At 40.3% G+C, this 27,997-nt stretch overlaps 2 protein-coding genes and 1 non-coding gene across 11 annotated transcripts; 2 read left to right on the top strand and 1 right to left on the bottom strand.

Moving 5' to 3' along the window:
* Nucleotides 1–348: 348 nt before the first annotated feature.
* Nucleotides 349–9,114, bottom strand: LOC141799484 (translocating chain-associated membrane protein 1-like 1). Its single transcript, XM_074681733.1, has 11 exons — nt 8,720–9,114; nt 7,848–7,908; nt 7,599–7,717; nt 6,289–6,405; nt 6,144–6,202; nt 5,822–5,906; nt 5,206–5,276; nt 4,273–4,377; nt 4,030–4,173; nt 3,723–3,883; nt 349–3,561 (listed from the first exon to the last, which is right to left on the bottom strand). The coding sequence occupies exons 1-11, from the start codon at nt 8,837–8,839 to the stop codon at nt 3,488–3,490; spliced, it is 1,116 nt and encodes a 371-aa protein (XP_074537834.1). The 5' UTR covers nt 8,840–9,114; the 3' UTR covers nt 349–3,487.
* A 1,824-nt stretch (nt 9,115–10,938) lies between these two features.
* trnak-cuu (transfer RNA lysine (anticodon CUU)) lies at nt 10,939–11,011 on the top strand. The gene has a single exon. It is a non-coding gene; the product is annotated as a tRNA-Lys (tRNA).
* An 815-nt stretch (nt 11,012–11,826) lies between these two features.
* On the top strand, nt 11,827–27,792 carry LOC141798923 (MYND-type zinc finger-containing chromatin reader ZMYND8-like). 9 transcript variants are annotated; one of them, XM_074680868.1, is made up of 21 exons: nt 11,827–12,037; nt 12,131–12,366; nt 17,191–17,261; nt 17,777–17,940; nt 19,445–19,666; nt 20,122–20,235; nt 20,395–20,487; nt 21,353–21,440; nt 21,530–21,585; nt 21,674–21,751; nt 21,844–21,959; nt 22,092–22,567; nt 22,885–23,013; nt 23,145–23,306; nt 23,515–24,027; nt 25,080–25,520; nt 25,624–25,766; nt 25,909–25,989; nt 26,072–26,150; nt 26,242–26,481; nt 26,688–27,791. In XM_074680868.1, exons 2-21 carry the CDS (start codon nt 12,353–12,355, stop codon nt 26,864–26,866), a joined length of 3,459 nt encoding a protein of 1,152 aa, XP_074536969.1. In that variant the 5' UTR covers nt 11,827–12,037; nt 12,131–12,352; the 3' UTR covers nt 26,867–27,791. The 9 variants fall into 9 exon arrangements, with proteins under 9 accessions (XP_074536969.1, XP_074536974.1, XP_074536968.1 ...); XM_074680873.1 differs by having other exon boundaries at nt 11,828–12,037; nt 19,523–19,666; XM_074680874.1 differs by lacking the exons at nt 11,827–12,037; nt 12,131–12,366 and adding exons at nt 13,963–14,235; nt 14,488–14,555 and having other exon boundaries at nt 26,688–27,792.
* The last annotated feature ends 205 nt before the right edge of the window (nt 27,793–27,997 follow it).

The raw sequence follows: 27,997 nt of genomic DNA, 5'->3' as shown, positions 1-27,997 counted from the left end.
GGAAGAAGGATTTGACCAATTTATTTCTGTTAGGTTTTTTGACATCGTTCCTGAAATTAAAAAAAGACAAGGATTGAGCAGGTCTTCAGTATATCCTTAAGTCAAAAAAGAGGAAATGTGTAATGAGACAAAGTTAGGGAAACATCAAAATCAAATATTTTGTGTGCAGCCCTGTAAGAAATGTTACTGCTAGTTCAGCTAAGCAGTGAATAACTACCAACAGCTCTCATATTTTACTCGGCAATTTGAAACTCTGCTCTGTTTTCTTTAAAACATGAGGTTTTTCTGGTGGCACTTCCACTCCTAAAAAAATGTGCAGTATGTTTAAAACATGTTCCACAAGGTTAGTGAAATGAATAAAAGCTTTATTCAAACATAAAATAAAAAAAGTGACAAACAAAAATAATCAGAATGCACAAGAATTTGCATAAATATTGAGCATTAGAGCAGTTCAGAGACAACATATTTGAAAAGAAAATATATATAACATCTTAAAACAAGCAGCAAAATAAGAAAAAATCAAGGACAATGCAGTGATGTCATAGAATACAATAAACATGTGTCTCTACTGTGCATGTCTTTTTTTAAGTGATCTCAAATGCATAAATGATTGTTGCCACCTAGAGGCTGCTCATACAGTAGAGCCATTGCAGTTCTTTGTTTTCATACAAATACAAAGTTTTAAGTTTAACAAATCCAATTTTTTAAACACTGGACGTCAAAGTACAGACAGCCCAGGTAAGGAAGCTGTGTTGCGATGCTCAGACACGATGCATATACGCAAACAAAAAAAGTGCATTCCTGTGGGACTAAACAGGCCATTGTGTCTCAAAGGGGGAACTGAACTGCAAAGCAGCTCGTGTTACAGAGCCTGCATGTCTGCTGACTGTTGGACATCTGATGAACAGGAAAACCTTACAGACGGTTTCACTTTGCAAACTAAACTTTGTTTGCTCCGCATGTAGGCCTGCAACCACCACGGGAACTGAAAACACCTGCAAGACTGAAACCAACAAAACACGATACTGACAGTTTCCTCCTCTCCTGTGGTCAGCTATTTTAAATCATGTGATGATGACAGCTTGTTGGTGTACTTTCACTATCGTAAAACATGGCGTTGTGAAAGCTGCAGTGTGAGCCTGCAGCAGGAACACTGTTAAACAGTTGAGTTCCTTTTGTCTAATAAGGCAATGAAGTTAAATAAACCAGGTGAAGGCGACGAAAACTTTACACTCATACTACAATGTAAACCCAAGCTAACAGTTCAGCAAGCTTCATTCTTTTATATAAAAAAAAAAATATCAGGATGGATGCAAAACAAATATTCACGTGTTTGTGTGTTAGTAAGTGTGTGTGCTGAACAACAGTGAGTTTTCCCGCTCTATAAAAATAGCTTAAAAATCTGACACATTTTTAGTACAGTGTAGGATTAAGTCTTTTTTTTCTCTTTTACATGTTAGACGGTTTAATAACAGGCTTGTACAAAAGTCCTCCACTCCTCCTTTCCTCCTATGACACTGCCATACACAAACACAACAATTTAAAGACGACCTAGAGTCCCAATAAGGAGTGCAAGAGAGAGCACAAATGAGCGGCACCTCTATCTTCTCCCTACTCCAGACTCGGACTCCAAACTACTCATTTTCTGTGCTGAACTTCACACGCACAGTTCTGTTAAAAAAGTAGTAGTTGGTCTAATTGAAAGGGAAGGACTCGGTCAACTACAGTTCAGTGCGTGTTCTCCATAGCAATGTCAGAATCATTGAAAAGGTGAAGCGAGAAGGAAGAGACAGGACAGAAATCACAGAATCTCTCTCGAACAGGACAGGTCACCTAAGGGCCAGACACAGTGAGCAGAAGCATTTAGTAACCAACAGAACACACCAATCCACACACACACACACACACACACGAATCCTGTGGGAGCCAAGATGGAAGTGTGAAGTAAGAGACAGGAAACGATGGTGGAATCCAACAAAGAAGGCAGGAGTCAATGAACAGATTGTCACATTTCATGCTCTGCGCGCAGGCATTTTTTAACAAGACAGGCAATAATAAACATTGTTGTCCTCATCATCATAATCCTCATCCACACCCAATTAATTCACACACAAACAGTAGGCAAAACAATACTGTCAACACACAAGATAAGTGCACAAACATACAAACACAACCCCCTCACAAACACACCTCCCATTGCACCATGGGCTGTAACTTTCAGGGTAAGTGGCGACCAGCTTGTCCCCTGACACCCAAGGAGTCAGAAAGCAAACAGAGAAAGCAAACAGAACATAACACGAGCAGAAGGAGTGATACAAACCATCGACATCATAAGGACACTTGAAGAAAGATTGTATTGTTTGGATTAACTAAACACAGTTGCTATGTACGGCTGTGTTTGCTGGTTATACCTTCTCAAAGCATAGAAAATAATATCTTCTGAAGTATATGGCAAAAATAAATAACTCAAACCTCTTGCAGCAGTTGTGAAAAGGCCACTGAATGCATGTGTGTATGTGTGTGTGTGTGTGTGTGTGTGTGTGAGAGAGAGATGCAAACTCAACAGCACAGGTAGGAGTTAGCAGTAAAGTCTTTAGCCTTAAACCATCATGCATTATCATCACTGAAAAAAAGACCTTATCGCACCTTTGAACACAGTTTCGTACTTTCCAATCATGCCACTGTGAGGGTTTAACTGTGTGCATCAATACAGCATCACAGGTTACAGTAAAGCTTCTTCTTGGTGAGTCACCAAACCTGGACTGGCCCCTGTGACAGGGTGAAGCTGATAACCCAGCGAGTGATAACAGCAAGCAAAAACACAAGAAGTGCCTCAATCCTGTTAAAGACGGGATTTCAAAGGCGGTCACTGATGAAGGAGTTAAGTACAAGCTTCAGTTTTCTAGCTGCAGCTAATAGCACAAATATTCCTCTGGAGCAGTTAATTTAGGATCTTTTCCTGACAACAGCAGAACATCACAGTGCTGACCTGTGAAAAAAGAAAGGCTGAACTGAATAAGGCCTAAACTTAAAATAATATCCCATACAGTCCATCTGTACTTCAACACTTAATGTTAAATTACCCTGAAGTCAATCCACTTCCTCTCGTACTGTGAGGTGAGCTGATCCGTGACAATTAACTAAAGAAGACCAACTCAGTTTAAAGTACCCAGCCAGTTTAACACAAAAGGACACTTTGAAGAGCTAAATCTATCCCGTTAAAGCATCAAAACCACCTCTGTCCTGCCAACATCCCATCTGCAGACAACCCAGATCAAAAGTTAACACTTCTAGCCGGGGATAACACTGAACTTTCCTCAAAAACAGAGTTTCAACTGCAAAGGGACAGTTATGTAAGGTTTCTTAGTGCGCTTAAACATTTGTTTTGGAGAGCAGATGACAAAATCTGAAGTTGTGTCAAGACATAGAGTCACATCGTCAGAACTCCCTAAATCAGTTTTTTTTCCTCTTCTGAATTTCTCCACCTCTATGAGGCTTTGGCTTTTCTTGCTCGAGGCGATGTTTTATCTTCTAACTTCACAACCCCATTGGCAGAACCTCCTGAGAAGAAAGGTGAGTGGAAACATCTCTGGTTAGTATACATGTGAGCATTAGAGCAACAGAACAGAAAACATTAAAGGTATGAGGCGTAAACTGTAAGGCCCAATCAAACCATTTTTAACTGTAGAGGGTATAAACACACTTTCCCCCTGTATACTTACCTCTCGCAGGCTCCTTTTTGTGAGGTTTGCTCTTTGGGCTGACAACCTTTTTCTTTGACGCCTGGTTCTGGCTGTGCTCTCTCCACTTTTTCAACTGGAAGTTAATGAATTTCCACATCATCCAAGCCTGCGTCAGGCAGATAGCTGCCAGACAAGTCATCCTAAGAGGTGAGGGGGAAGCAGTTAATGAAAAACAAAAGCTTCACTGAAAATGAAACTTGGTTGATAAGTTTATTGCCACCGCAAAAATACTACACAGCCTAATATGATGGGCTTTTCCTGAAAACTTCCATTCATTCATACTTGCCTTATGGTGAGTACGTTGAAGTTTCCATCAGCTAGAGAGAAGCCTTGGTTTTCTGTGCGGGGCAGTCCAAAGCCAAATGTCAGAACTGAAAGTGTGAGGGTGAGGAGGCGAGCGATGACGAAAAGAAGTGCCCACAGGGTAAAACTGAAGGGAAAACATTGTTACATTAGCCCACAGTACCCAAATATTTCTTCACTAGTTCAGAGAATTTAAACTTCTTTTTTATCTGAAAATAAGACAAACCCTTTCTGCTTGTTTTCATCGCTGAAGTAGAAGAGGCGCGAAGCGTGGAACAGGAGCTCCACCAGGTAGTGAGGGACCAGCAGCACCAGGCCCAGTCGGTGGAGACTAAACATGATGGGACACAGAGAGGAGGAGGCAAGTCAGAAGTGACCAGAGATGGGCATTTCAGGCCACAATACTATTTGACAGTCACTGCTAACTATTTGCCTATGATTCAAATAACCCTAACCTCTACGGTGCATCACACAGATCCCGACTCATTCTGACCAAAGACAACTCAGGAGAAATAACGAGAGCTGCTCTGCTTATAGGTCTGGGTATAAAAGATGTGACGCTCCCAAGATGTGGCGCTTCCAAGTGTTACACCCTTGTGTGTCAGGGTTAAGACAGCCTTTTAAGAATTAAATTCAAGAACTTTTGAAGTACTTTCAGGGCAACTACACAGAAGAAGTCTTCTTGTATCAGGGTTAATGGATCACAGAACAGAAACTGAGATCCGAACTTAGATTGCTAAACTTACTATAAGAGGATTTACTATTTGTGCGAGTTACTGGATAGATAAAACTTAAAAACTGTAGCCAATGACCAATTTTTGAAAAAAATATTTGAATTCTGTAATTTTCTGTGGTGGAAACTGAATAACCTGAAAGTTTTCCAGAATGCCTTTGTACCAAATCTTGAATAGAGATGATAAATAATGGGGAAAATCAAGGATTGGATAAGATATTAGATAACAGATAGGGATTTTAAGCATAAACACAGAATGAAATGTTGGGTTATTATTCTCCATACTGAGAAAAAGTTAGCTGACAGTGAAAAATGTGGACGTTTGTGAGAGGAAAATAAAAGAAACCTCAACAGGAATCCTATTGGTACATTCAAAGCACCATTTAAAAAAAATCTTTTGTACTTAAGAAATATAATATTACTCACTTTAGGACATAGGCACCAGTGATGTGGACGACATAAAGGCAAATGTAATAGAGCTGGCGAGGGATGTCCTCCTGTAGAAACCAAATTAAGAAGAAGGAGAGAATCGTCAGTGACTGAACTAAACAGCTTGGTGGACTGGGTACCAGATCAACAAAACATTTCATAATGAACCCTTCAAGAAAATTTATATTTAATAATTTTATTTCAAGTTTGCAACCCTTTATATTCAGGCAAGGGCTGATTAGCTCCAATTTAGCTTTAACACTGGAAAAAAATTCTACTGGGATACAAAACAGATCAAAGCTATTTTTGTCTTTTTTATGTTTTTTTTATGCTTTTAATTGTACAGAGGAGGACAGTGGATGATGTAGTAAACAGGGTGAGAGCAGGGAGTGAATGCAGGGAAAATGCCACAGGCTAGATTCAAACCCAGGACAAACCTTATGTAGCAAGACCTAGACCATGAGGCCATCTGTGCTCCACAAAAAACAAATCAACGTAGTGGTAAAACCCAAACTTACTTAAACACACTCTTGCAATCACTGTGTCACCCACTATAACTATGAAATTTTTCCCAAGTGTGTTAAAAAAAAAATAAAAACAGAGAGACACTCACCTTTCGTACTTTTTGAAAGTACAGCTCGGGAAGTGCATGGAGCCAATAGGCAATTTGGCAAATGTAGAAGAATTTAACCTGAAAACTAGACAGAAGAAAGGTTGTGCCGAGGTTACAGCCAGGGCACTATTTCAGCAACTGCAGTAAAATCAATTCACAACAGACCATGTTCAGTTCTCTCATTTATACCTGAGAGAAAATTGAGTCTCACTGGAAATCATCATAACCAGAACTGACTGCTTTGTTTTGAATTCTTCTGGGGTAACAACTAAACTGTAAATATGAGCTGAAGATAATAAGGCATCAATAAATCTTCACTTACACCATGTGAGTGTGTGGGTAACCTTCCCATAAGAAAGTAGGATTCGTAGCAAAGTCCTCCTGTTAGAGAAATAAGGAGACAGAGATTATGATAAAGCCTAATGCATGCTGGGACATTGTGTTTCTCTAGGTCCTGACCCTCGTACCGCTGTGAGGATGCTGCAGCCCCAGATAAAGGAGAACAGGTAGAACGCAGCGAGCTGTCCGGACTCGTTGAATTTACTGTGTTTGGTTTTTGACAGGTGCAACCTCCTGTTCATTTTCTGAAATAAAACACAAGTTCACATATTAAATGTGGAGGTTGGGAACACCAAGTCCTGTCCTTTGTTCTTGAAAGGTATGCTTGACAAGTTTACTTGGCCTGAAACAAACAAACAAAATATAGTGGACAATTATTTTAAGCATCAAGTTAATGCATTTTCATTCTCTATTTGTTCAATTGAAAAGCAATTGTGAGTATATCTTTTGGCAGAAGCAGAATCTTTCAAAGATCACAAGGGCACACAATTGTTGTTTGAGGACAGGCATGAAAGAGTGGGACTCTGATCTCAAAACAGACAGCTGTTAAAAAGAACTCCACACTGTTGAATATGTTCTATAAAAAGGTTTTTGTTATATTTTTGGAATAAAAAATATTATGCTACAGTTGATATTCTCCCACTGGAAATTCATTATCTGAAAGATAAGAGATGCGATCAAAAACACGAGCACTCTCTCTATCATGTCTTAGTGCAGCTGGGAGGTTCGGATCTGATTATCTCCAAAACTTAACTCACAAACAAGAACAAAGTCAGCACATGTGGCAATGTTTTAATATAATAGACTAGAAAAAGAAAATATGCAGGTGATCAGCTTTAATAAGTCTTTTATGATTTTTTTTTGAAGACTTTCAAGAGTTTTTTTTAATAGCTACATTTGTTCTTTTATCATTTTTAAATACCACTTCAGTAGTAATGGGATTTGGGACTATCATGATGTTGTATGGCTAAAGGACACTAAAGGAATCCTGACCTAAATACTGGTGAAGCTAAATTTAGATGCCTTTTATCCAAAAAGGAAAGGGAAATCAAGAAAAACTATGGTATTCAACATAATGGTGCTTTTCATAGATTTGACCAGTGTCCTTTGCATTTTAATAACCTTGCGTAAAAGTAACAAGCCACATACTATAACTACTGTTGTTAACTATTTCACAATGATTTATTTCCATGAAATACATTTAAAAAAAAAATGGCAACATAAATACATCATATCTGCTTTCATTGACTTTTTGGAGCTGTATAAGTTTATCCTTGAAAGAAGGTATCGGTGGTGTTTTTATGCTAGCGTCAGTGTTAGAACAACTTTCTTAATAGTGATTTCCTTATACCAATATAAAACACATGGTCCCAAAGATCTAGATCAGATCTTGGGTGTAAAAATTATATCCAATGCAGGCCAACATGATAGTACTCACGTCAAGAATGTATTCCTGTATTAGTGCATGAAGGATGACCGCGATAAGCAAGTAGAAAAACACAGTAGCCACATCTTTAGGGCCGTATTGGTAAAGGTTCACAGGCTCAGTCTTCTCATCTGGAGAAAAGGAACAAACCCTTATGTCAGATGCAAATGATTTAACACACCAGAATAAACAATCACCAAAGTGCCATATAAATTGACATCTCATTATTCTAAATGAGACAAATAAAAATACATGGCTCACCAAGAACTTGTGTGACATTATATTGGACTGTGATGAACATGATGGCAAATTTTGCTGTGACCTGGAACACAAAGGAGTACAAGGATTTACACAAACACAATAATAAACAAAACTCAGTGATAAGCAGGTATTATGGAGTGTAAGTTAGCATTACTCTTGGTCATGTTATCTTTATACACAAGGAAACAGAAGATGAACCTTGCAGCTGCAACCCATCAAAAACATCAGCAAACATTCCAAAGTTTAATGATATTAGGCTGCCTTTTCACTGTTAGATCCCAATTTACCACGCTAAAATGCTTGGAGCTTCTTGCAAAACTTGATATATTGCTCAATTGCTGAAGAGTTAACTATGATTTCAGCAATGACTTTGCCAGAATGACAGTATGTTCAGAATGTGATTTCAGATTCATCTTCATAAATAAATGTTGGTGAGGAATACTCTGCTCAGTTTTCACACTACTTACGGTTAAGAGGCTGAGTTAATGTAAGGACAGGTTACTTAGGGGAAAGCTATCTTGTTACAGCCAAACGTGCCAAGAAACTAGCTCTGTCCATCAAATATGTAGCGTGGCCCCATACTCTTACCTTGACTACCTTGTTGCCCAAGGCCAGGTAAACGTTATTTCTGATGTTTTCTATGAGGGGGATAGATACTGCTACTGGTAAAATAAAAAAGACCTGTCAGCTGTGAGGGCCTCCTCGCCATCTTCTCTGGCAAGCACTGAGACACATGAGAAGTAAGGGGGAAAGAGAAGCTAGCGCCCTGCCCCTGGAGTGCTGTTGCTGCTGTCATGTCAGCTAACGTGAGTTAGCGGCAGCTAGCATCACTCGGCTAACAACAGCTCGTGTCCTGTCCACTCACACAGTACCTCAAACATCAGGCCGAGGAGGATAATCATGGCCAAACAAGAAACCATGTCGGCATGGTTCTGGATCACAAACTCGTGGCTCAGCACAGGTGGGCTCTTGTTCTTCTTGCGGAAACCCATGGCTCACGGACACGGTTCTCCCCTTTCCCGTCTCGCTGGGCTGGAACTAGCTTTTTTTGCACGATGGTTCCTTGGCCTGCACGTCTCAACGGATGGATGTATGCTCTGCAAGCAGCTGAAAGCTCCACTGCAGTCCGTAAGCACAGTGAACCGCTACTCTTGTGTTAAAAACAGTCATGAAGATGCATCGCACCAGACCAAACACTACAGCGCAGCAACACCCACTTTTTCCTGCCTGGTGAAGTCAGATGACGGGCCCTCCCACTTCAGATCAGAAACCCATTCATGAACCGCCCAGTGTCATTGACGTAGAAGGAGAACCCTGGCCCGTGGTGCCTTCACGTGCTCCACGTATGCACCTCTTTTAGAATATACCATTAGTTGGTTGAAAGCCATACCAAAACCTAAATAAATAAATGAATAAATAAGTGAATTTTAGTAACAAATGTAGTTGATCTCTAGGGCATACGGAACTTTAAAACCTATCACTAACACGACAGAAACCCCAGCTTGTAAAGCATTTTATAGCCTTTTGGCCACATTTTCCCTCTTAATGACAATTTCACGGATATTAAACATTATATAAGTTTGTATGCCAGACCTCGATAGTATATTTCACAACCTTACTCAGATCAACGTTAATGCGGGATAATGAACACTAGGTTTTAGAAACGTTTGCATTCTACCCATAGACTGTAGATTAAACCACAAACAGACATTTTGACTTTAACCCCCCCCCCCCCCCCCCCCCAAAAAAAAAAAAAAAAAAAAAATCCGTATATTTCTTTTTTATACAGTCTATGATATCAAGGCATTTGCAGAGAAATTTAAACTGTATTTTAAAAAATTGCAAATTAGTGTCCCACGTCACGTCATGTTTTATATTTGAATTTGAAACTATTTTCTTTAAATAGCTTTTGCAACTTGGGTGGAAAATAGGAAAGTCCAAACTCACATGATTATGAGAAATGTAAAAAATGATATGTAATGTCTTTTCAATTAAGTAATATTTTGAAACAACTTGTTTAAAATTGTTATTTATCACTTAATCTTAAATTCAACTTTTTTTGTGTGCCCCACCATTACCCTATAAGAATCTAGAAATCGTTGCTCTCATTTACTGAACAAGTCACATTAATTAAACATCAAATAAAATAACACATTTTCTGATAAGAATTCATTTTTTTTTTTTTTTTAATTTTTATTTATTTTTTACCATTGTGACCACTCCAGGACACGTTTCTGGTACAATGCCTCCAGTACTTTCTGTACGTCTCCAAAATGTATCACTCCTGTTTAAAATCGTTTGTTACCAACTGTGATTGGCTAAAACGGACAGTTCTTCACGCAAGTCAATCATAGATTAACCCGCTTGAGACTGGGTTCGAAACCACTGTGGAGTATGAGACTGACTGAAGACTGTCACCGATCAAATATACGCATGTCTCGCTGTGATACAGCAACGAAGACTGACATGTTGTTTTGAACAAGTCACTTCCCAAGTAATACCTTAGTTTCGGCGACAACCTTAAAGGGTCCGCTGTCATCATTAGCTTACGGTAGTTCTGGTAGTTGCTGGTTAAAGCTGAAAAAGATGGCTTGGCAAAGCTCTCCTTCAAGCGTCACCTCAAGTCAACCGCCAGGTAACAGTTTTATGTTGAAATCGTGTTGCTTCAATGTTTTACTTTTGAAACGTAAATATTTCAAGGACAAGTAAAAAGTCGAAGATAACGTTATGAGTTCGGCACCAATGTAACCCATAGTTTACTACCCTACATGCTGTCACTTACGTTGGGTGAATTGTACTTCGTTTTCGGACTAGCACGATAGACTAGTTTGAACGTAACACTAGTGAAAGCTTATTTTCTTCTTCTTTTTTCAGAAATAGCTGGTATATCTTTTCTTTTTTGGGATTCTAAACTGTTAAAGAAAAAGTTTGGCATGAATGATTGATGCAGCATTTTTTTAATAGAATCACGCTAGAGGGCAGCACGAGACAGACGCAGGACCGCGCAGGACACAAGGAAACAGGCCCTTGTACACTCTCAGCTCGTTATCACGTGATGTTCTTGTAACGGTTTGATAGTAATGCGCCCATCGCCCGGCTAGCTCAGTCGGTAGAGCATGAGACTCTTAATCTCAGGGTCGTGGGTTCGAGCCCCACGTTGGGCGAAGACATATTTTCCTTTTGAATGCACACACGAAGTACATTACCGTCACGAGGAGACCAATGTGGTCATACGATTCATAAATACTCTTTACAAAGGTTAAAAAAAACAAAAACAAAAAAAAAGTGCTTTAAACATGTTGCTGTATATGAGAGAGTCTCAAATATTTTATTGCCATTTCAATATTTGAGGTGGTTTTAGTGGACTTAATCAGTGGGTTTAAAAATTCTGCAAAATAAAAGTCATTTTTATGAAATAAATGCATATTAAAGAAAAAGTTATCATATGGAAAAAAATGATAAAATAAATTTAAAAAAAATCTGAATTCATTGAGCTTTTTGGCTTTCAGTGTAATAATAATAAAAGTATAGGCTTTCATAACACACTGGCTTATAACTCTACACAACTTCAGAGTGGAGTTTGTGGGCTCCGTCACAGTGGATTATTTTGACTGTGCCACAGATTGTTATTAAGGTTAACTTGGCGTTTTTGTCTAGATAAGTTAAAATTGAACCATCACATTCATTGAAAAACACTAAAAAAGTATATGTAAATACAAGGCATTTCCATTTAGTTTCCATTTTTGTATGGAAAGGAAGAACGGGATATGTATGTAGATTTATTTGTATTTTTATTGGATGTCCGGAAAGCACTCACTGGATCATTAAATATTAAGCTTATCATAGCTTATCAACATTAATGTTTAGTTTAAAAAAATCTGTCTAAAACACAAATGCTTAAACTCAAGATTTTTTTTTTATCTTTGTTTCTCAATGTCCTTCTCTTTATTTGCAGTGGTATATTAGGTAAGGAGCAACAGCCTCTCTTTTCTCTGGGAACAGCCAAGAGGGAGGGAGGAGTTTAAACAAAGGCCCTCTCCACACACAAAAAATGGAGGCTACTGCACAGGAGCCATGGTGTCCTGCTCCTCAGACTACAAGCTGGAAATTCTTCTTTTGAAGCCCTTGTATACGACAGCCACCGCTAGATTCAACACCAGGATGCTGTGAAATGTTGTCATGTGTGGTTTGTATGTCGAAACACTCATACCAGCCTTTTTATTTTGTGATTTTAGGCCTAGCTCTCTGCTCATTTTTTCTTCCTCTGCCTCTGACACTCACAGTGCTGCCCCTGCCTGCACTGAACAAAGATAATTACTCAGGAAACATTTCGGCCAATCAGACGCGGCCTTGCATCTTGCCTGCGAGGGAAGCGACCAGTCAGGATCTGGCTAACATTGCTGGGGCCTGATCGCCTTGCCTGAAGAGCGGAGCCTTCCCCGGCTGAGGGCTGAGAGTGTCCTCCATGTTTTATAAGTGTTGACATAACAGTGTGTCAGGCAGCCATGCATCCACAGAGGTAAGCTCTGTCTTTTTTATCTCAACTCTCTGATAACAACATGGATTCCTTCTTCTTGTTGTGCTGACTGTTGGTTTCACATGATGAATGTGCACACCTTAAAATCAGTTTAGAGTGCATGAGCAGCAGCAGGAGGAGGAGTTGGGGTGGATTGGAGGCCTCGGCAGGCCTCTCTGCTCCACAGTGCTGAAGAGGGTGGGGGGTTGGGTAACGACTCTCACCCTTGCTCTCTCTCTGTGTCTCAGGGTCACATGGGTGCCCCAGACAACCAATCTGCCATACAGGAGGCAGAGTGGACCATGGCAAATCCTTTTCCTTTTTTATAATGCAAAAGAGAGTTAGAGTAAAAATGGCACCCACATCTCCTCTCTGTTGTGGCCGTCTTGTGTTACAGCCTGGCAGAGAAAGAATGGGGGATGGGCAGTAAAGAAGAAGGGGGGTTTATGTACCCTTTGTGGATTGGATCTGTGCTGTTTTCCTGTGCATCATGCCAGGATGGGAGCAGATATAGGGGGCAACAGATGTGCTTGTTAGGATAAAACTAAACACCATTTTCAGTGTTTTTTTTCTTTTATTAAAAATGACTCATTCAAACTGTATCACTCAAAACACATTCAGGAAAAAAATGCACTAAGGATGGAGTTTCTACGCTTCATATAAGTCAGAGGAGTAATCCAACTGGAACAAACATTTAGAGTGGATTCCTCTCTTACTCCCCCCTGCCTGATATGAAGGAATAATGTGTAGAAACACATGTAACCTCTGTTTTCAGGCCCCAAGCTTACAGCCCTGTTCTCCGTCAGCTCTATGGTGCTGTTGCGACACTGCTTCCTCCACTCCACTCCGATCCTCAGACAAACAGTGGCCATTTTGTGTTACAGAGGGCTCTTCTTACAGTAGGAAAACTTCAGACTTCTCTTCAGAGATCAGGAATCAGGACTCAACACAACATGGGTACAATGCATGTTTAATATGAAGAGTGTCTGTGTAGCTGAAGGGATTACAACTCATCTGTTTGTTTGCTTCGTGCCCTCTTTTTCTCTCTAGGTTGTGTTACTGTTGGCTGTCCTTTTTTTTGTTCAAGTGAAAAGACTCATATAAAATCTTTTCAAATACACAGTGTACGGACAAACTATTCGTTTTTAGGAGCAGAGACCGTTTGTCTTTGAACTGACTCTATTGCATCATCTTTTTCAGTTTCAGCAGTCACAACTGTGTGGGCGAAGCAAGGACTGTTTCTTTCTCTTGTGGCTTGACACAAGGCAGGTTTTATCTAAATGGCAGGCGGCAGAAATTTTACAAACAGCGTTTCTTGTCTCATTGTGACCAGTTCTCTCTTTCTGTCAAAACAAAACCAATAGTCAGCAACTGTTAAATAAAGTCATGAGCTTCCTTGACCTAAATGACAGAAACGCTTCTAATTAGGTTGGCATCATGGTGTTGGAATAAGTTGCCTGGGTGTCTTTCTGAGGCAGTGAAGCCAATTAACAGGACAGTCAAGGTGTAAGAGCACAGCCATGTAGTTGTGCTTAACAACCACAGCTTTTTCAAATCCCCCTTACTTTATACCATCCTCGTGCAGATATATGAGATAAACAAAAAGAATATTCACAGTGTAACACGGGGGAAATCTCTGCATTGCAGCAAAAATGTGTTGTAAGAGGAAGAGGGGAGCCGGCACACTGTGATCCGTGTGGCATAGCTCAGCCGACCAATAATGTTCCACCCTGTTGGCCCTCCAGCCAATTGCAGCTGCAGTTGAGGTTAAAGATTGACAATCAGAGGGAGAGCAGCAGAGTGAGCAAGGGCCTTCTGGAAAATTCCACAGCCATCTTTGATTCACCCTTTACCGCCTTATATAAAATCCAGGTCAAACCTCTTTTCTTATATGTGATATTTTGTACAAATGGGTGATATACTCCAATGCTTGAGCCTTTCTTTATTTAAAGAAGTTGTGCATAAGCTGGTGTGTTATTGCTGTTTATGTCGTGATTTTTTAAAATTTAGAATATGGTCTGTATTTTCTGTCACTAACTGAGTTGTTCTTGTTGATTTCAGGAACAGTGAAAGCTGAGATTATCTATCTCCTTATTTCCTTATTCATTTGCTTGTGTTTGCCAGTCCTGCCAGAGTCAAATGTATAAAACCCGGTTAATCTCAAGGGATTCTTTATGTTCAAGAGTGAGAAGGTAATTTTTTTAGTCAGTAGCACTAACTATTATCAGATGTATTTGAATGGGGTCAATTTGCACTGATGTGTAAAATCTGTGCATCCTTTTAGGTTGGAGAACAGCTTTGCCAGTATCTGAGCATGGCTTCACAGTGTCGGTCTCCCTTTCCTCAAAACGAAATCTAATTATTCTATGACAGCAGTAGTCACAGGGAAGGAGGGAAGCTAAGATTGAGGACATAAAAAAATAACCTGGAGAGACTGGTGCTTGCCTTTTTGCTGGATTTTCCCGTGTCTCCCTCTCTGTGTTTCTCTTCCGTCTCTGTGATCAAACTGCGAAGGTTTGTCTGGACATAGCTGTGTTTTTTAAATTGTTGGACTGTAATCTCCTCAGATCTCTGTGGTCCTTCTGCATGGATGTGCCAGTGCCTGAGTCTGAGCCTTGGAGTGGGGGATGGGGGAGAGGGGGAGGGGAGCAAGCTGTGGCCTCCATTTTCTGTGACGAGAGAACCCTGCTCGTCTCTCACAGGACTGGAATCCAAAGGCATTGAGTCAGTGTTGTTTCCTTTTTGTCCATCAGGTACTACATGCAGAGGGGAATACTGTCAGTGTTTTCTTGAACCCACGTCTCTCTGGAATATCTCCCAGAATCTGCTAAGGATTTATTTGCCTGACTCTTCCTGTGTGATGGATCACAGCTCCTGATCTGCCCTTTGGATCAGCACACTCTTTTTCCTGCTGATCATCCTGTCGTCTTGGTAGTTGCAACAGTGTCTTGCCATCAGTATTAAGTGTGTTTATAACACAGAGATGTGACTGCTGCTTGGGTTGAATGTTCTGTCTTTTCACTTCTGTCATGCACGCAGCAGAGCGACTTGGCTAACGCTTTCTTGTGTTCATGTGGGCCTCGTTTGTTCTCAGTCCGGAACAGGAAGGCCCCGGAGGGGTTGGGGTGTGTGTGTGTGGGTGTGTGTGTGTGTGAGTGTGTGTGTCACTGTTGGCAGGCTGAAACAAGATACCCATATGCCATATTTTAAAGAACTCTGCTCGACCCATTTTGTTTCTCAGACAACACAAGCTATGAGTTCAGTAGGATGGTGTGTGTGTTTAACAAGATGAAGACTTGTCTTTAACTTTAGACTTAATGGTTGTGAACTACTGTTGAATTAATTAGTGTTTGGGTTTTACTTTGGTAGAAAGAAGATCTTTGATCATTGTGAAACCTCTGAATTGTTATGCAAACCTCATGCTTGCCTGTGGTGTAGTATCTGATGTGATCACGTCCAATCCCTTTAGCCATGTCTGCTTCATTAAAGCTTTGAGGATATTTTAACTTCTCTTTGTCTACCAGAGAAGTGACAGTTGATCAGCATAATGTGGAATGTCTCTTTTAGGGTGGAGGAAGGGAAAAGTAGAGCATTCCTTAACTTTCAGGAAAGAAGAAAAAGGCTTATCCCACAAATGTGGTTGACCTTTGAATCGCAGCCTGTAAACCCATCAGCCTGGCTGGAAACCAGAGCTGCAGCCAGAGCTCTGAACTGGTCAAGTGTGTGACCTGTCAGGGGTCCTTGCGAAGGGTTTTTCTCCTAGGGACTGGAGAATAAAGGCTACATCCTTGGAACCAGACCCTTCTGTGTTTCTGACAAAGGAGGAGCCAAACACTCAAAGACTTCCATTTATTGCCAGAACCCTCTTTTATTCCCATCTTTTTTTTTCCCTCAGAGGAAATGAGATGAGACAGAGTCCAGAGGGCTGGGAAATCAGGTTCTTCCTGTGCTGGATTCATGCTTGAAGATTTTTTATTTTTAGCAGTTTTGTTTTTTTTGCTCTAGATTTATTAAATTTTAACATTAATAGTGACCTGGCAATAGAATAAGTTTTAATTATCAGTATTGTTTTATGAACAGAGTGAGTAGTGGCAAAGCCACAGACTGGATAATGGCTGGCGTTTTGTCTCCCTGCAGAGCTAGTTAAAATGTGCATGTGTTGAAGACTAAAGCTGGAAATGTTTCGTTGGATTCTGTGCGAGGCTTGTTTGATCGATCTTTGTTTAGCTGGTCTCCAAGAATGGGCCTGAATCCTGGGGGGCAGCCCTGTTGTTACTGAAGGGGCTTGAGAGACTGTTTTAACACAAGCTGTTAATTACCTTGAGACTCTGTCCCCCCTAGAAAAACAGAGTACTATTAGACTACACAGTCAAAGAGTCAAAGCACAGAGATGACCAGAACCTTGTCAGACCTCAGTCTGCTGTAGCTGTTTCCCCTGGAGGACGGTGCTGGGTATTATCGGCTAAATTTCCCTTTGTGTTGTTGTGAATATCAACTTGTGCTTAGCGGAAAAAGGAGCGTTGCCATGGTGATTGTTGCCATTCTCGTTCTTGAAAAATAAAGACCATATTCAGACTCGTTTGTCACTGATCATATGGGAAGGATTTGAACTTTGTACCCTCGATGTCAGAGATGTGCTGAAATCAAGTGAAACAATAACAGTGGAAACCTGCAGAGTCCCCATTGACAGATCCTGTGGGACCCGGGTGCCTTAGGTGGTGTTCCACTTGTTTACTGTTATGCTGATGTGGTTTCTACACAGCCTTTCTGACTTTGTGTTTGCCTCTCTTTCTGTGTTCCTGTGTGCTCTTGTTCGGTGCTCTGCAGTCTGGCTGAGGAGGAGGTAAAGACAGAGTCTGATGTGGTAGAGGGGATGGATGCATCTGCACGATCCAAAGGTAAGTCTCTCAGGCCAAGCAGCTCACATTAACATCTTAGCTGTGCTAGTTTCAGAGCATGCAGGGATTATTTACTACGAGTACACGGCAGTGTCATGCATTTTGTTTGTCTCTTAGGATCACTGAGTTAATCCATCATTCCTGGCTGTCTGCTTGTTTAGACTGTGTCAAGTATTAACACAGGGTGTTGTTGGTTTGGAGGGAGCCCTGAAGCTATTGTTACTATAAAGTGATATTTAATGTGCATATCTGGCATCTTTAGTAATTGCTCCTCAGACAAGCTGTAATTGAAGTCTGGAGATGTGGATTTTAATGCTTTGAGAGCTGAATACATACAACTGTCAAATCCTCTCAGCTAAAAGTGATTACTTCATTTATAATTTTAAATGATAGAAATATTATTTTCATTCATTTTGTGACTCTCATGAAGCCTCATGTTTGTATTCTTCTTGTGCCTGTGACAATGCAAGTCTGCTTTCTGTCATCTCATGGCCCTGTTTTCTCCCCTCATCTAGTCCCTGATCCAGCAGGGTCAGCAGAACGACCGGCTGCACCACCGAAGAGGAAGGTTTCCAGTCCCACCCATTCCTCGAATGGACACTCTCCCTCAGACACCTCTCCCAGCCCTCTCAAAAAAAAGAAGAAACCTGGGGCCATCAACAGTAACAGCAAAGACCAGGTAAGTGCTCCAGGATGCCGATTCTGTGGGCAGAAAAGCTGGCATACAGGTCATAACAGGTAGTTTGCTCCTTCACACTGGAGAGTGGAGCGAGTAAAATCAATTAGGCCAAAAATGAATTTTAAAAAAGACAAGATGAGCATGAATGGATTTGTCTTTTGTTTAGGGATTAGTATATTATGTTCACAGAATAAAGGCAACATGTGGCTTACGAATAGGAGCACTTATTCATAATGGACACCTGCAGAGATGTGGATTTAGAGTGACAAAGAAAGAAAGAAATAGAGTCAGACAGACAGACTATAAAATTTATTTTTTACAATACTGAGAGTAGTAGAAAATTGTAGGTACCACACAGACTTTTTTTCTAAACTCTACTATTGAAAGATAAAACATCAGATTTTGGCAAAGAAATCGTTAGCTTAATGCTTTCTGTGTGGAGTAAAATGATACAGATTTAGATATCTTGAAAACTTGCCTCTAGATTGTACAGTTAAGTAAAAGAGCAGTGATGTTAGGTGCTAAAAGTTGAAGTCTTAAGAAGAGTGATAGACCACAGTACTTCTGCTATAAAATGATCGTTTTGGTGCATTAACAGCCCATTGCACACTTCTTCCTGTACAAAACGAGTTGAATAGGATACGTGTTGATGCAAACAAACCACACTCACCCTGACTGAAGGCTTCTTCCTCTATCACCAAGACATGGGTGAAAACGGAAGTAATGACCTTGTGAACTGGGCCACATTGCCCATCAGAGTACGCTAAAGTATATTTTGACTGTAGAATGTGGTTAGCTTACTACAGTTTGGAGCAGTGCCATGAGCGCACACTATATGTGTTGTAGATTTTTGGTGGAATTAAATCTTTAATTATATCAGTGAGATTTTCATTTGCTTGCCATATTATCTCTTCATTTACCCTTGGTTAAACCTCAATTTGCATGCTGTTAAAATTTTATTTTTTTGTTTATTTTGAGATGTTAACTGTTTACTTTCTGGACATACAGTGGTTTGAGTCTCAGAAAGACAACAACTGAATTTCACCAGTTATGATGAATTTATTTCAAATCTTGTTTGCCTCTCAGATTGGGTGTTAGCAGTTTAACACTTGCAGATTAGATACATTAGTTTCTATTTAAGTGAAGTCAGCCAACTGGCAAAATATCAGTTTGACACCTAACAGAAAAGAGGATTATAAACCCTTAGACGTGAGATGAACTATCTGATTAGAAAATGAAAGGAACACCAGTCTTCCTGTAGCTACACCCTCAAACCTGTTAGGTGAGATGTCAGACTTATAGTTGTAAGAGTCACATGATTCAGTGTTCAGTTAGCTTACTAGTGCTTTGAAATGTGTTTGTTTTATCCCTGACCTGCCCTCTGTGCTGCTTAACCTGCTCTCCCCACCTCACTGCTAGCTTGTTTTTGTTGCACTGCACCTTTTTTTGTGTTCCTGCGTGTGTTTTGAAACTTGCCCCCCTGTTTCTCTTGCCTGCATTTCAGTCAGAGCTAAGACATGGTCCCTTTTACTATATGAAGCAGCCAGCACTCACCACAGACCCTGTTGATGTTGTACCGCAGGACGGCAGGAATGACTTCTACTGCTGGTTGTGCCACCGCGAGGGCCAGGTGCTCTGCTGTGAGCTCTGCCCCAGGGTGTACCACGCCAAGTGCCTCAAACTACCAGCCGAGCCCGAGGGCGACTGGTTCTGTCCAGAGTGTGAGGTACCCCACTGTAGCCGTGTGTATGTGTGTGGGTGTACACAAGTGATTGTGGGATTAAGGCACAATCCTCCTTGCTTAGAAGGAAAACGGATGTCAGACTACATGTCAGTAAGAGAGGAAGAAAATATCAATTATAGAAGCTGCTTTTGCTTGTGATCGATCCACAAACCTTCAGATTCTTTGCCCTCCATGACACATGGTCTGACATTCCTGTAATCTAGTTGTATAAATTACAAATCAAGAGATTCTGAAGATTATTTGTAATTCCTTATGTTGAGGCAAATACACGAAGAACTCCAGAAGTTCTCAGTGTATTTGCTCATAAATTTAAAATCTCAATCACCAAAAGAGGATTAAGTTTTAAGCCAAATGTAAATAATTATTAGCGTAAATATTTTTTTGTTTTCTTTAAATTTATGCCATGAATGATGTAACATTTGTTTTTGTTGTTGCAGAAAATAACAGTTGCTGAATGCATTGAAACCCAGAGCAAGGCAATGACCATGCTGACAATAGACCAACTGTCCTACTTGCTCAAATTCGCACTTCAAAAGATCAAACAGCCTGGGGTAAGAAAGTCCTAAGAATGCTTCTCTTTTATATATTCCTGAATTTAGAAGCTTTCTGTTTAACTGAAGTCCAGGAAATGAGACTCTAACCTTTGTGTTTTTAACTAAAGTGTTCTTTTCTGTCTTTTATTTCCCTCCACATTCCTCTGATCTGGACAGACTGAGCCTTTTCTGAAGCCGGTGTCTCTTGAACAGCACCCAGATTATGCAGAATACATTTTCCATCCCATGGACTTGTCAACCTTAGAGAAGGTAAAATTTATTTGCTTTCATGTAGAAATGACAAGGATAGAATAAACAGAGAAAATAAAATTTGAATTTTAAAAAAATTTCACAATATTTTAACAAATTTTACCTTTTGAACTGCAAGGACACATTAAGGCATGAAATAATAACTGCAAAACTTAAAAAAATTCAATCAACAGAAGGCTCAACAAACCCTCTATATTAAAGTGCAAGAATCAAGAATGCCACCAATGTGAAAATTAGTTATAGAAACAGAAACACATGAGTTGACAGGGAAATTAAGGAGGAACACAGGAGAGAAAATAATTCAGAATTGCAAAGAGAGAAGTAAAACAGAGAAGCTGTATACAGGGTAACAAGACACAAGTGTAACACAAGACACAAGCTAATGAGAGTAATCATGCAGGAGGGAAACACACAAGGGCAGGAAGTCAAACTAAACCATACATACACAGAGCAGAAAGTACCATTTAAAACAGGAAACACAAGAGATCTAATTGAGAAACATGAATGAAAATACACACCTGGTACAAAGACACAAAGGGTAAAATAGCAACTGAAAGACACAACAAGGAATGCTCAACATAACCAGAGGAGCTGATGATACAAGACAAGAAACGTTAAGCTTGATCAATAAAGCAGAAAATGACTAAGAAACCCCAAACTAGGAAAATACTAAAGCTAACTAAAGTGATTCATGGCAAGAAGATGGTGATTCCCAAAATTGAACAAAAGAAATATTTATGTACACACACATGAAACAGATAAACAAATAAGCGAGAGAAAAATAGTGGCTTTAATATTTACACACTTTGTTGGTAATGATCTTTGATACCTTTGGATTTAATTTTGTTGTTTTCCTTTTTAACAGAACATCAAAAAGAAAATGTATGGCTGTACAGAAGCCTTTCTTGCTGACATGAAATGGATCTTACACAACTGCATCATCTATAACGGAGGTATGCCTTTTTTTTTTTTTTTTTTTACTTTTCGCACTATTTCCACTTTTTTCTTAAGAAAACTTATTCAGGCTGAACTTTCATTTCAGGTAATCACAAGCTGACAGCCACTGCGAAGGTCATCGTAAAGATTTGTGAACATGAGGTAAAAAAAAACTTCATTTACTCATCACACACTTAATAAATCTTTGCCAATGACGAGTAAAGTAATGAAACTTTGATGCTTCCTGTAGATGAATGAGGTCGAAGTGTGTCCAGAGTGCTACCTGTCTTCATGCCAAAAGAGGGACAACTGGTTTTGTGAGCCATGCGTAGGTCTTTTTATGTCTGGAATAAAATCTCAAAGCAGGTATGAAACATTCATCTCAGATAAGTGAATTATTTTCATCTTTTTTTTTGTTAGAGTCAACCTCATCCTCTGGTCTGGGCAAAGCTAAAAGGCTTTCCTTTCTGGCCAGCAAAAGCACTTCGAGAAAAGGACGGACAGGTGGACGCCCGCTTCTTTGGGCAACATGACAGGTGAGATCAAGAACAAACCATCGTAGGAGTGTAAAATCAGGCATTAGCACTAACCTGTCCTTTCTGAATCCACCAGACCAAACCTTTTTGGCTCAAACAATGTATTCTTCCTTCCCTGTACCTTTCACATAGGGCCTGGGTCCCGATCAACAACTGCTACCTCATGTCCAAAGAGATCCCGTTCTCAGTGAAAAAGACTAAAAGCATATTCAACAGTGCCATGCAAGAGATGGAGGTCTATGTGGAAAACATTCGCAAGAAATTTGGGGTCTTTAACTATGCACCCTTCCGCACTCCCTACACACCGAACAACCAGCTGCAGATGTTACTGGACCCCTCCAACCCAAGTGCTGGCACAGTGAAAACAGAGAAACCTGACAAGCTTCGCTTTAACTTTGACATAACTGCATCTCCCAAGATGGTGCTCGGCAAAAGTTCAACTCCCAGTGGCATGAGCCGGAGAGTCTCCCTGACCGACATGCCTCGGTCTCCCATGAGCACCAACTCCTCGGTTCACACAGGGTCTGATGGGGAGCAGGATATGGAGAAGCCGAGCAGGAATCCAGCCTTTCACTACAGCACTGGAGAGGAATCGATGGACTGCACTGGTAAATAGATTAAATGTGAATTTTGTTTGTCAAATGTGATTTTAGATCAGATGTGTATCACAAACACAGTGCACAATGTGAGAGGGGTTAAGCCATAGAAATGAACCCACAGATTAATTAGTGATATCTGCACTCCCTTCAGGGGGAGAGAGGGTGAGTCACAGCTCACTTTGTAGTTGTTGGTGCTGAAGCTACTGATTTTAATCTCACATTATTTTTGGTCTTTATGTGTTAGCCTTTAAAATAATACTCTTAAAATCTGTGATTGTGTAAAAATTGATTGACTAAAATTTACCATTTATTTTTTCTTGTTCTAGCTTCTCCAGTGTCAGGGAAGACGGGTCCAGCAGGAAGTGTGACAGGCAGCCCGAAGCCCTTTAACCCTGGACTGGTACCAAAGCAAGAAAGGACTACAGGCACAGGAGGCATTCTTAATCTTAACCTGGGTTAGTACCAACCCTGTAATGGTGATGCTGTGAAGGGGCCAGTAATGCACATTTGATCCTCACTATTATTATCATATTGGTACATGCTTGAATTTGTGTTTAAGTAGGATATTTTGACCTGTTCTTGTCAGATCGAGTAAAGGCAGAGATGGACCTGAAGGAACTGAGTGAGACAGTGCAGCAGCAACAACAACAAAATCAGCAACAACAGGGTTCTTCAGCAGCACTCCCAACCCCAAAGAGGCCCATTAGGAGCCTGGACAAAACAATTGAGAGCTGCAAAGCACAGCTTGGTACAGACACCATTTCACATTTTGAGATTTAGATGCAGAACTTGTTGTACATTTTGATCTTAAACAAAAATGTAATCACAGTTTGACACCATGTACTGTCTGAGGAATCTCATGATAGTTTTACCAACTTGATTTTTTTAAAGACTTTTGCACAAAAACATTCTGACTTTCAAAAAGCATGCAAGTAAGACTTTGTTTCTCTTTGCAGGAATAGATGAGATTTCTGAAGATGTCTACAAAGGCGTGGATCATAGCGACTCTGAAGACTCTGAGAAATCAGACTCAAGTGACAGCGAGTATCTGAGCGATGAGGACCATAAGCCAAAGAGCTCTGCACATGATGACAAAGACAGAGCGGAGAGAAAAAGGCCCAAAGCAAGCACAGAGGCAGAGAGCAAGGAGGGGATTACAGGGGCAGGGGATAAAGTCACCTCTGAACCTCTGCTCAAAGACAAACAGGCTAGTTATGGCCCAGAAAGAGACCTCCAGGAGAAGCTCAGAACGCCCCAAAATCAACCCCTCAGTGACAAGTCCAAAGCCCCAGAGGAGGGTAGAGTGGCTGCTGCTACATCAGCAGCTGAGCAAGACTCTGATTCGGAAAGAGAGCTGGTCATTGATCTGGGAGATGAACATGGAGGCCGTGAGTCAAAGAGGGCAAGAAGAGAGGCCGGGGCATCTGCTGCCAAAACTCCTAAAGAGTCCAGTGCTGTGAAACTGGAAGGTGAGTCATCTGATATGAGTTAGCCACTTTAAGTTATCCTTATTATGATTTATGTCTCAGATACAGAGACAACCAAAAACTATTCCTCTCTTGTTGAATGGAAGTCAACTGAAATCTTTACGATCATCTTATCTCGTGGTGCTGTCTGAGGCTGTTTTTTATGTGCCACATTTATACCCAAGGTCAATAAAATGTATCATCATGACCTTCCTAGAGCTGCAATGCGAGGACCTAAGAGTAATATCACCAGCAATACTTCATATCAACTTTTCTTTGAAATGTGCTTGGTAAATGTTGTATCTTTAATTAAAAAATACCAAAAACAAAAGATGTTTATATTGCTGATCAATCCAGATATGCTGGAATTTACTCTGGGATAGTTAAGAAATTGGGTTGCAGAAAGTAAGTGCAACAAAACAGTATCTAAATCACTGAAACAGACAAAATAATGCTCAAAAGTAGTAAAACTATCAGTGTTGACTTAATAATTATGAGCCAAAAACCAAATAATTGGTATTTTAAGTGTGGCAGTTTGATTGCATTCTGTTGCTGATGGTGGCTTGTTGGACTCAAGCTCCATGGTTTGAGTGAAGTACGCCCTAATGCTGCTGGCTTGTTTGATTTCATGTGTCACATAGACCCTGAGATTATGCATGTCAAAAACTCCAACCTAAAGCATGCTCTATAACTTTCAGGAAGTTAGAAATATAGATAAATTTTCACATTGAAGAAAAAACAAACAAAAAAATTTCCCATCATTTGCTCTGTTATTTATCTTGGCTAAAACACAGCAAACAAAAATGTATGTTTTAAAACGTCATGAATCCCTTCTACCTCTAAACATTTATGCACAACCCTGAAAATTTTTAAAAGCTGTAGATGCTCATATAGCATTCATTCTTATGTTTACCACTTGATATTAACACATTTTTAATATGTAGTCTTCGTGAGCTGATACACACTTAGACTGTTACAAACAGTCTGTAAACTGTCTGCTACATCAGAAATCCATTCTCTCCCTCTTTATTAACATTCCCCATTTTTCTATCCAGGTAAAGTGCCCTCATCTTCTGCAGCAGTCACACCATCACGAGAAGCTTCTTCTAATCTAAAAGACTCTTTACAACCTGCCATCACAGCAGCCCTCAACCTTGTGTCCACTTCAGCTCCTGGTCAGCCCTCCGCCACCACAGCTACCACCAGTGTTCCCTCTCCTGCAGCCACCTCCATCTCCACGACATCCCCAGTACCTGTGAAGAAGCAGCGCCCTCTACTGCCCAAAGAGACAGCCCAGGCTGTGCAGCGGGCGGTGGTTTGGAATCCAACCAAATTCCAGACATCCTCTCAGAAGTGGCACATGCAGAAAGTGCAGAGGCAGCAGCAGCATGGAGAGCAGTCATCAGCGCCGGCACAGGCACAGAGTCAGACACGTAGCCCACAGCAGCTGCAGAACTCCTCGAGTACCCGCTATCAGACTAGACAAGCAGTGAAAGGTACAACACCAGAGTAAAAACTCATTTGAACTTTTAACTTAGGGTTATAAAAGGAATATGTGTTAAAGATGTCTGATTTTCCTTTCACCTTTTCCCCATGCAGTGCAACAAAAAGACCCTCCTCAGAGTGCATCCTCATCGACCCAGGTCACATCTGGCAGCTCCTCTTCTTACATGTCGGGAGACGTGCAGATCCCCACAGTGTCCGCAGATGTGGCTGCAGATATAGCCAAGTACACAAACAAAGTAAGAGCCTCAATGTCATATCATGTTACCCTTATTATAATTTTCATAGCTTGGTTTGGATGCTACAAATCATTGAATGGTTATGGACATTTTTCTTTATCTAAACGGTTCTATCATAATAATGTTTGCCAAAACTCTGCAGATCATGGACTCGATAAAAGGGACAATGACTGAAATCTACAATGACCTTTCCAAAAGCACATCAGGAAATACAATCGCAGAGGTAACCCTGGTACCCTCTTAGATTTAAACTAATACATCAACGATCTATTGAGCCAGTCCTTAACACTTTACTTTTCCAACAGATAAGACGTCTACGGATAGAGATTGAAAAGCTCCAGTGGCTACATCAGCAAGAGCTCTCAGAGATGAAGCACAATCTCGGTAACTTCTCCTCTTCCATGAATATATCAGCACACTAAAAATCCACAGCTTTTCCCACAGCTGAAACTTTTCATTTTGTTTCTGAATCCAGAGTTGACGATGGCAGAGATGAGGCAGAGTCTGGAGCAGGAGAGAGAACGTTTGGTAGCTGAAGTGAAAAAGCAGACTGAGTCAGAAAAGCAGCAAGCAGTGGATGAGACCAAAAAGAAACAGTGGTGTGCAAACTGCAGGAAAGAGGCCATCTTCTACTGCTGCTGGAATACAAGTTACTGTGATTACCCTTGTCAGCAGGCCCACTGGCCAGAACACATGAAGTCCTGCACACAGTCAGGTAACAGAAACATACCTTAATAAAGTAATATGTAGTTGATAACCCACTTTGATAACTAGACATACTTTATGATTATAGTGAATTTATAGATTGTGTCAACATCATATTTTTTGTTTTAAATCATGTATCCTGCACCAAATGTGCAATAAACATAAAACCACTATCTGTTTAAGTTTTTTAATTTTATGTTTTGCTTTGCTTTCCAGCCTCAGCTTCACAACAGGAGCCAGAGGCCGAACCCAACTCAGACCCTTCAGTGAAACCACCTGGACACTCTCCCTCCACTCAGACGCTGCCTTCAGGAGCGGGATCCATATCAGACAAAAGCAACTCTCCAACATATATGGACAAGAGCAAGGACAGTGCTGGTGTTACTGTGACCTAACTGCTACACTACAGTTACTCTCAGACATTTTGCAAGGCCACTGTTAAGTCGTTCAGTCAGACTCGAAGCTTGAAGGCCTGCACCTCTGTGACAAATCACTTTCATTCCCATGTTTTGTTTCATCTCTCATCCTGAGTATCTGCACATCTGTGTTCATGTGGATATATGAAAGAAGTCTGTCTTAATAAAATGTGAGTCCATCTGTTTTCATACTGTAGCTTTGTTCTGTAGCTTTGTTACACCACATTGGTTTAATGCTGAACAAGATTGTATCCAATCACAGAATATTTGCCCCATAAACACTGTCAATGCTGTTGTTGAGTACTTCATAGCTGCTTACTTTGTGGATGCTTTCTATTTCACAAGAAAACATTTACAACAGCCATCAACAATTGTTGCTCATTCATCAAGGTGCCATCAGAAGTATTTGAAGTTATGCAAGTTTCAGTTTTACAACCACATCTATTTGTTGATTCCATGTTTCATTTATTAATGTTAGCTGATGCATTTCTGGCTCCTACAGTTTTGTTACGTAGTTTTTCATTTGTAAAGACCTGCATAAAAAAAATCTGTGATTTATCAAAGAACTTTAAAATGTAAACTGTAAATAGTTTTTGTAAGAAAGTACCTGAACAATATTTATAGTACTATATATAGTGTTTTTATATGTTTAATTAAATCACATTTCTATGTGTCTAAACAAAGTTATTTGAAAAGAAATTCCTTCATTTGAATGTCAGCTCAGAGCAAACTCTCTGTTTAACTGTTGTCCAAAGCTGATGACCAGACTTTAAGAACTTGGTAGGCATAAAATTATCTGCATTTTGGCTGGATGTTCTTTCCTGTGAGCATGTCTGTTATGAGCTTGTGTCTCGTTTGTGTTTACATGCTGTACATACAATAAATGGAGTCGTGAAGAAAATAAATAAAAATGCTCTGATCAATTTAGCATTTTGAGCCAAGTCTCATTTCCCTCTCAATCCCCTCATAAATCATGAAATCACATGAGCACATACAACAGGCTGGTAAAAAAAGGAATATATGGTTTCTGGGTGATTTAACAGATAGTGATCTTCTGGGTTATGAGCAGTTCTGTAGGACATATAAGTTCATTTCCTTGGAATCAAAAAA

The sequence above is a fragment of the Halichoeres trimaculatus genome, unplaced genomic scaffold (assembly GCF_033239565.1).
Source record: "Halichoeres trimaculatus isolate MK-OKI-2021-1 unplaced genomic scaffold, fHalTri1.1 fHalTri1_scaffold_11, whole genome shotgun sequence".
In the NCBI taxonomy this organism is placed as follows: Eukaryota; Metazoa; Chordata; class Actinopteri; order Labriformes; family Labridae; genus Halichoeres; species Halichoeres trimaculatus.
The sequence above is the reverse complement of the archived record's forward strand: the minus strand, read 5'-3'. Positions and strand labels throughout refer to the sequence as shown.